Below are 9,550 nucleotides of genomic sequence, written 5' to 3'. Positions count from 1 at the left end.
CTATAAGTATTGATAAACTGTTCTTATTTCACAGTAATTAAGCATTCAGCCAATTCTACAGGATTGTATTTAACAGTGCATGCCTTAGTCGCCTGAATATTTGATATATTAGTGGATGTTTGTGTTATGTTAGTGTCGTCATCATCATGATCATCTAACGGCTGTTCTCTTTCTTGAATGACAATTCCGTGTGCAGTATGGGTTGTTATTTAAATGGAAATAGTCCTAGCAGAAATTGCATCAGGGAGAACAATTACTGATCAAGAGTACTGTTACACAGTTTCCAACTCCAAAATCTGAGAGTATGACTGACAATGTCCGAAATGATTCATCAGTGTCTTATGCTGTCATATGCCGTGTTACATTTCAAAAAAGATTTAATCAACAAAATCACTCTAAAACAATTGATTTTAAGGGAGAATACTATTATGTTGTCTGCCTTTTTTCAATGGCGCAATGAAAATAGGGGAAGTAACTTTATACTTTTTAATGGGGAGTAACAATGATAATGAAATGTAATTCATTTATCTCAATTATTTTTCTAATGATAATGAAAAACTACCAACGAAAGGCTTAAGTCATTTTAAATAAAATAAGATTAAGAACAGTTTCCTTTGGTGGAACTCAACGAGCAGCCTTTCTGTCAAATAGTCATTGTGGTGCGGGTAAGCTATACAATTCAATGCAGTCATATGGATTTACAGAAGCAGGAACGGAACGGAGAAGTGAACTACCAACTTTTCAAATTGTTTCTCCTATTAGTGAGAGTATATTAAGTTTCTAGAGAGGACAAAAAGTCAATATTCGCATGAAATTCAATTAAAAGTATCTTATTGAATTATTGGCGGTCATTTTAAAATGGCGGACGCCATTAATTATGTTATTTTTTATGTTAAAACTTAAAACGTTTTGTATAAATCATAAAACATATATTTACAACTCAAGACAATGTTTAGATCACAAACCCCAAACTTACTCCGTCATAGAGAAGATATGTGAAGAAATCTTATAAAACTTAATATATAGTAAAAATATTATTCAAGGGGAGATAATCAACTTGTTCTATTGGATTCATGGTAAACGTTTCGTCTAAACAACAATTGCCAATCGATAGCACATACCCTACTCTTCAATACTATATAGGTGTACAAAAATACCCAGGGGTGTAAGGGGGAGGGGGGTATGCTAGCCCTGCGTTTATATCGGTAAATGCATGTTTTATTTTCCGTCCTGTAAGGATAAATGATCTTACCCCGGAACGGAATTAAACCCAGTCCTTGAAAGTGATTCTTTTAAATTCTAAAGCGGCCCAATTTAAGTCATCTCTAGTTTGATATGTCATAATTAAACTGTATTTATTGCATCTGTGTAGTTTTGTGTGTTATATGATGACTGTAAAAGTAGTTTTTGTGTATCCTCCAGGACCTCATTTGTTGGCAGAAGGATTGAAGATGTATTACCCGCCAGCAGTCAGGTGTTTCGAAAGTGGTGAATTTCAACAGTGTCACAACATAATGAAAATTTCTGAATAAAGTAGATGGTTAACATGTTATAAATCGGGCCTCATTTGACTGAGATATGGTTGATGATTAAAGGTTAAACAGTATATATTTCATCAAAAACACTGGAATCTAGAATTAAGCCGATTTACCAATCGGAACCTCCTCGGCTATTATCTATAATAACCTCGGAAACAATAAGGATTGAAAGTAGTTCTTCCACGTTGTTTCAGATGTAAACATAAACAGCGAAATGAAATGGAACATGAAATGTTAAATGAATGTATATATTTGATATCCAAAGGAAAAAAAAAGTATATTTCGGCACAATTTTGATTAAAAATATGTCAGACAACACTTTTTAATTAAAAATTGCCCGCTGATGTACAATTGTAAACAAATCCGACTTAATGACGACATGTTTGTATTTTGTACTTTCGGTTTCAACAATCATAATAATAAATACATAAATAATGTATTGTTTGTTTTGTATCTATGAATTCACTTTTAAGTGGACTTTTACTTGATATATTGGAAATAAACTTGTCAACAACCCACAGCATTAAATTATTATTTGTTTACATGTTTAGTTTCTTAGCGTAGGTTAGACCGAAATACCGTATCCCTTCTCTGTATAATAATTCATACAATTATGTCCGAAGACTGACGAAAAGGGTCGAAAAGTTGCGATTGGCCTATTTCCTATAGAGCAAAGGGTACGAAATTTTAGTGGGCCGACACCAAATCAATATGTATTATATCCCAACGGTAGGATTCTACGTCATCGCGCTCCTTTAAAATGCTCGCAATCGGATGCAAACATCCCGTTAACTCGTTACAATATCAATAGATAATGTAGCGCACCAAAGATTGACATGAGTACTTGATATAATTTTTTAAAAGGTTTAAAGTTTTACTGTCTAGTTTAGTCATCTAAATGATCCATGTTGGACTCCCAAACAAAATGTATCCCTTTTTCAAGCTTAAATCAGACAGTAAGTTTTTAAACGTTTGTTTTTTTCATTATATCAAGCCAATCTTTGGTGCACTACATTATTTGTTTTAAAATTCTAACGATTTCTTAGAATAAAAAAATATTCATCTTTGAGTCGACAAAAAAACAAAACAATACAAAACAGTCCGGTTGGGGGCATTTTGCAGGTGAATGGTGACGTAGTATCCTACCATTCTATCCGTATTTGACAGACCTGAAATAGGATTTCGCAAATATTAGGCGCCACGGTACTGTGTGTATCATATTCGTATTCAACGCAATGTCTCAAAACAATATGTGCTTTCTATATCTAAAGCAAATAAAAAATAACAATAAATAGAGATGTAAGAATGGGTATTTTAGTATACAAACTATGTGATAAATGATTTGAATGTCTTTTTAATCTTAAGTTAATATTAACAGTAAAACACCATTCTGGTGACGCTTCCGAACTGCTTGGCTGTAAAATGTTTAACCAAAACATATATAATTTTAAGTCCTGTGCCAAGTAGCCTGTTTTTGTGGTCATTAAGACCTGTCCGTGTCCCACATTTGTTACAAATAATATGCGAGCTGTAACATTCCGTATATTGCAAAATATGAAAAAGAAACAACTGAAATTGTGCTAAATTTGAAAAAAATTCCTACTACTTATATTTGAGAGTTTGTTTTAATTTCTGCGATTAATTCATCTACATTTATATCGAAACTTCCTTTAGTATATATTTTGCTACCTAAAGGTGCTTTGTTCTATCCAGGACCTTTTGGAGGTATTTTTAATTTTAGTACAAATTATCTTATATAATAAATGCATCATTCATGACTTTCCTAAAAAATATCTAGGCTTAAACCAGCAAAGCTATTGCTTACAAATAAAATATTGCGTGGGAGTTATCAAAAATAAAAATACCCGTGTCATTTACCAAAATCATTTTTTTCCATGGTGGACTTGAATAGAAAATGACCAGTCAACATTCAACATGCCTAATATTTACATTTTCAAATAAAGACATTTTATTAACTTCTAACCTCTTGCTTACTCGACCTTGTGTCATCAATTTCTCAAAAATACATATTTTGCGTGAATGTTATCAAAAATAAAAATACCCGTGTCATTTACCAAAATCATTTTTTCCATGGTGGACTTGAATAGAAAATGACCAGTCGACATTCAACATGCCTAATATTTACATTTTCAAATAAAGACATTTTATTAACTTCTAACCTCTTGCTTACTCGACCTTGTGTCATCAATTTCTCAAAAATACATATTTTGCGTGAATGTTACCCGCAAAATACTTGTCAACATTAAAAAATTCCTGTTGAATAGTTGAGTGTTTGTAAAATCAATAAGTGCAGGGGTGGAAAATAAGGTATAGGCAACAACAATTTTTTATTCCGCGTAGGCTGCAACAGGTCTGTATGCAAGTCAAAGGGATAATTATCATAAAAAAATATTACCTGAAAAACATGTTCGAAGCGAGGTGTTTAGGCCGCCATATTGTCTGTACGCGTTACCATAAAAGTCACGTGATTCCCTACCGTGTTTATACATTCAGTGTAGGCAATCACCTTATTACGTTATTTTTGCAATATTTTTGGAGTGCTTTAGGTTGTTACATTCATACGACATATGACATACTCTTTCCTTTTTTTAACATTGCAGAATAATCAAACTGCTTACCAAAGTTTCCTTTAAATCTTGACATCAAATGCTAATAAAGAAAAACTAGAATTCAACATGAAACAAATCAAGTTGATTACTTCAAAACATAAGACAAACATTAAACAGTAACTAGAGAAAAGGTCATTTGAAAATATTAAAGCCATCATTTTAAACAAAGATTATCTAAACAACTTGTCATTCAAATAGTTCTGGATAACTCAAAATATATACCTCCTTATTCACAAGTGCTGATTTTTAAAAACTTGTATTAACTGATTATTTTGTCAATGGAAACATTAGGAACGTATCATTTTCTTTTTATTGATGAATAAAAATGAAATCAAATGATGTGATTCGGATTGCCTTAGATGCAAATTGGCTACACATACTGTATGATTATTTGCATTTTACTCTGTATACATGCAGACTTATACTGGAAAAAGTATCCTTTTATATCAAAACAGATTTTGTCTTTTAGTATGTAATCAGTTATCAGAATAAAGTCATCAAAATCAATGTGATGTACGTTGTATTGAACATCATATCAGCGCCAGTCTTTGTAATTTAGTTGCTTATGGGAAGTAGCTTGTACATTCTTTATTATGTGTTTGCGTTAAGATATGCGCTTTAATATATACGTTACGTAACTGGTACAACCTATGAAAATAACCAAATCATTAGGACTATTTTGCACAGCGTTTGTGTACAACATATCACAGTTAGTAAATGGTGAGCCCTAAGGCCTGGAGCACACATAAGATTGAAGCAAAATATTACATTTCATGCTTTTACGTTTGACTTTATAAATTTTGTGATCATATGTAATATTGGCATTTATATTAAAATAATCACAAAATAAATATTTCATATAAAACGTGGCTGAATTGTAGCTCCACTTTCAAATAGAACAATTGATTTTGTACTGAATAATTTCGTTACTTACTAATAAAATATTTTTGGTGCTCATTTATTTCGTTACAGTTTTGTTTTTTGTTTTACTCTTAAGTTTTACATAGTTTCTAATAAACTGACTTAGATTTAAAAAGAGCAACTTAGACAATAAATGTGTAATCAATACAAAATGAAATTCGAAAAGGAAGTTTTTAAACGAGAACGTTTTGTTAGTATAATTAATCCCTGGATATGATATATCTTTGAGAAACGGAACAATTTAAGATTTATGTGTTCCTAAATGATTATGTCGTGTTCTGTAAAGGAAACTCAATTTCTAACTTCAACATGTACGTAGTTGGTATGCAATTTCATCAATACACACGTGATTAACATGCCAAATGTATATTTATTTATAATGTTAACATTATATCAATTGAAAACAACAATGACCATGTCATATAGATCATAACAATCTCGGGGTGTTTTCTTTTTATGTAGTTTTGTTATATGTTATGTGCTTTGAATCAATAATATGTATCTCAGTTAGTTTTTGTGTAAAAATAAAATGTCGCGAGAAAATGTGATGAGATCTAAACGCAGTGTAAAATGCTTTGTGGGAGGAGGTATATAATTAAACAAAAATTAAATACCTTAGCAATTTATATCAATTAACTTAAACTTGTATGCAACAGAACTATTCAGTACAGCTAATTTTATGTCTATCGTTTACAGTTTATTTTATTATGACATTAACCATCCTGTACATTTTATTTAACAACTATCCTTTAAATTTCATAAGATTCCCAGATTTCAGTTAGTTAGTTTAAAATGACCAATAGATAGCCCTTTTATATTCAGTTCTTCTCTGTAAATTTTACAGGAATCCAAACTGATTTCACAAAAATGTGTTGGATGTTTGAACATTAAATGATGAAATAAATGTAAAATGCTAGCTTATGATAATTTCCTTTGTAATGATTAACAAATGTATGCTAATATATTATACATTAATAGTAAAACAAGTTTAAATAAAAAAACTAACTTGATAGAAATGATTCACCGTGTTGATATTAATGATATAAGAATTAGATACTGAAATTATGTATCTTAACAGGATTATTGTAAAGAAATAGATATAATTAACACCACTTGAACAAGAAGAATTTTAGAAATTTCAAAGATACCATATATAGTTCAAAAATGTTCACATAGGGATGAACAGTATTAAGCACTAAGCATCCAAAAAAAATTCAAATGTTTATATAGGTGAAGCACACATATCTTTCATAAATCGTAAAGGGAAATACCACAATTAAATGGTTTGCCAAGATCACGGCTTTCATATTGTTAAGAAAAATGTAGAATTCATGTATTTGTAATTATTTTTTTTTTTTTTTTTTTTTTTGTTTTTCATTTACAGTAACACTCAAAATGTCACAAGTCAACTTTCCAACGTTACTGATGAAGGCAAATTTTAGGTGTCCATACTTGCTAATCAGACACCAGTGGGCTCGTGAATGGACTAAAAGAATCGCAGCTTGAAAGAGTTTCATTGCAGCAGAAAGAATACTACCTTTATTAAACTCGCCAATATTACGAACATTGTGATGTTAACTAAGTGTGTATTGTTAAAATTCATTGGTAAAATTAAAACTGGAGACATATTCAATTTGATAGAAAAAATGACCATTTTAAGATCTTAACTGACAAAAAAAAATAAGTGAAAGAAGTTGCTACAGAATTGTCACTTGTCACAAGTTCATACAAGTTGTATTAGTAAGTCTTTAGACTAAGTATGGGGCCGATGATACAGACAAGTGTTTGAAAAAGGAAAATAAATAAAACCAATCGAATGCACATACCACTCTGCTCTCCAGAAATAATAATAATAATAATTATACATAATAATAATAATAATTATTATTATTATAAAAAAAAAAAAAAAAAAAAAAACCTATGTTTACCAAATATCTAATTTAACGGCAAAACATAACATCTTACCAGATAAATCTCCAATATTTTTTTGATATTCGATCCAGTAGTTGGGCTGAAAGACTACGTGTTGTAAAGGTTTCCACACATATTCCGATATGCGTGGCCTTACCGCCTTCACTTGACGTTCCGAAACTTTTAACGTAACAACTTCATCGATATCGTCGTCATACTTCCCTTCTCTCATTTTTGACAGCTGTTTCTCGACGTCATGCAACATGTGATTGATATTCTGCAGGTCAGAAGTGACATTTGTGTTTATGCCCTGATATTTTTCTTCAACATTTAAAAGTGACGATTGTTCCCATTCTTCGATTCTTTTGAGCAACCTTACCTTACACTGTTTCATTTCATTGATTGTTTTATATTTGTCAGTGTTCATTTTACTCAAAATATTTTGGCAGCTTGACTTTGTCTTAAGAAGTTCTGTAGATATGTTTTCTAAATCTTGTTTAACTTCATTCTTGAGTTTCCCCTGAAGCAGACTGCCAGCTATATCTGGAATGTAGTCTACACCTCCACATGACCTGTAATATTTTAACCGGTAATGTTTTTTTTTTTTGTTCACAAAAAGTGTGGAATATTATGGCATTGGCAGAAAGTAATGTGTTCAAATATATTGTATACTTGTTTCAGTTTGAAGAAAAACATTAAGCTTTAAAAATTTCGGATGGTTTGTTTAAAAATAAAATATTTGAATAATATAAGATGGTCTATAACTGTCACCTGTGTTTCAATGTGCAAGCAGAGCAGAAAACCTCATCATGGTCCTTGCAGTACATTTCAATCAGCTTTTCCTGATGTGCCTCACAAGTATGCCCTTTCATTTGTATTATTCTCGACCCTGTCTCCTTCGTGTTGACATTAACAATGTGATGCTTTTTAACAAATTGGTTGTGCCCGTCGTAGCATTTAATACAGAGGAAATTCTGACAATTGAGACACTTGAAAAATGCTTCCGAACTGTTTCCGATTTCATTACAAGGAGAACAAGCAAATTTGTATACTTTATCTGACGATGTCACTTCGGATGACTGTATGACTGAATCTGAGAAACGTTCACCACCAGTCGCCATTATTATGTTGATTGAGCTGTTTGAAAAAATATGAAATATATATGAATTTATTAAAATACTAACTTGCCATATAAATATACAAAATTATATACATAATTATATAACGTTTGCATTTGTACAGTTTGTAAGCCATGGCGTAAGGACTTAACTGTTGGAATGCAATTTTCATTTCATCATGAATATACGATACACTTTAATCTCACTAAATTATGTATAATAATCACTATAGTGACCATTTTTTGTTGCGTTTATATCGCAAAAACAAAATAAAGTTCAAACTAGAACTCCGCGAGTCGGATGTGTCGCCTTGTGAACAATGTAGTTTAGGAGAAATGGCCAGGACAAAATTGAAATATGAAAAATAACAAAGGGCAATAACTAAAAAAACAAGAGCCATGTCAACATGGCCACCCCCTGCCGAATGTGTTTGCTCATTGGAAGAGTGTATATGTAGTACAGCAGAATTATTCCATTTTAAGAGGTCTTTTGGTAATGAAAACTGATGGCTATAGTGATTACAGATTTGAAACCTATGTGAATACTGATGGCTGAAAATAACAAAGGGCAATAACTGAAAAATAATGCAGGGTAGGTTATCATTCTTGTGTGCTGCATCCCTCCTCAGTAAAATCTATCCACCTATTAAGTTTCAAGTTGATACCTCAAATACTTTTTGAGAAAAATATTGAATTGAAAAATTAAGTATGAAAAATAACAAAGGGCAAGAACTCAAAATTATAAAAGGTAGAGTTATCATTCTTGTGCACTGCACACCTCCTGAGTGAGATCTATGCACCTATGAAGTTTCATTTTGATATCTCAAAGGCTTTTTGAGTTATGCTCTGGACAAAAATTAATTTTGAAAAATAACAAAGGGCAATAACTCAAAAATTATGCAGGGTAGAGTTATCATTCTTGTGCACTGCACTCCTCCTCAATGAGATCCATCCACCTATGAAGTTTCAAGTTGATACCTCAAATACTTTTTGAGATAAGCTCTGGACAAAATAGCATGAAAAAGAACAAAGGGCAATAACTCAAAAATTGTTTAGGAGTTATCATTCTTGTGCACAACATTCCTCCTCAATAAGATATATCCACCTATGACATTTCATGTTGATATATCAAACACTTTTTGAGTTATGCTCCACTCGGGTGAAAAATTAAGTATGAAAAATAACAAAGGGCAATAACTCGAAAATTATGAAAGGTAGAGTTATTATTCTTGTGCACTGCACACCTCCTGAGTGAGATCTATGCACCTATGAAGTTTCATGTTGATATCTCATAGGCTTTTGGAGTTATGCTCTGGACAAAAATCTATTTTGAAAAATAACAAAGGGCAATAACTAAAAAATTATGCAGGGTAGAGTTATCATTCTTGTGCACTGCACTCCTCCTCAATGAGGTCTATCCACCTATGAAGTTT

General features: G+C 31.5%; 1 protein-coding gene across 1 annotated transcript; it reads right to left on the bottom strand.

The window, feature by feature from the left end:
- Positions 1 to 7,013: 7,013 nt before the first annotated feature.
- LOC132734537 (uncharacterized) lies at positions 7,014 to 8,121 on the bottom strand. Its single transcript, XM_060721297.1, has 2 exons — positions 7,772 to 8,121; positions 7,014 to 7,572 (listed from the first exon to the last, which is right to left on the bottom strand). The coding sequence occupies exons 1-2, from the start codon at positions 8,119 to 8,121 to the stop codon at positions 7,014 to 7,016; spliced, it is 909 nt and encodes a 302-aa protein (XP_060577280.1).
- Between the last annotated feature and the right edge of the window lie 1,429 nt (positions 8,122 to 9,550).

This window comes from Ruditapes philippinarum, unplaced genomic scaffold (assembly GCF_026571515.1).
Source record: "Ruditapes philippinarum isolate M1 unplaced genomic scaffold, ASM2657151v2 ctg3349_1_1_1_1, whole genome shotgun sequence".
Classification (NCBI taxonomy): domain Eukaryota; kingdom Metazoa; phylum Mollusca; class Bivalvia; order Venerida; family Veneridae; genus Ruditapes; species Ruditapes philippinarum.
The sequence above is the reverse complement of the archived record's forward strand: the minus strand, read 5'-3'. Positions and strand labels throughout refer to the sequence as shown.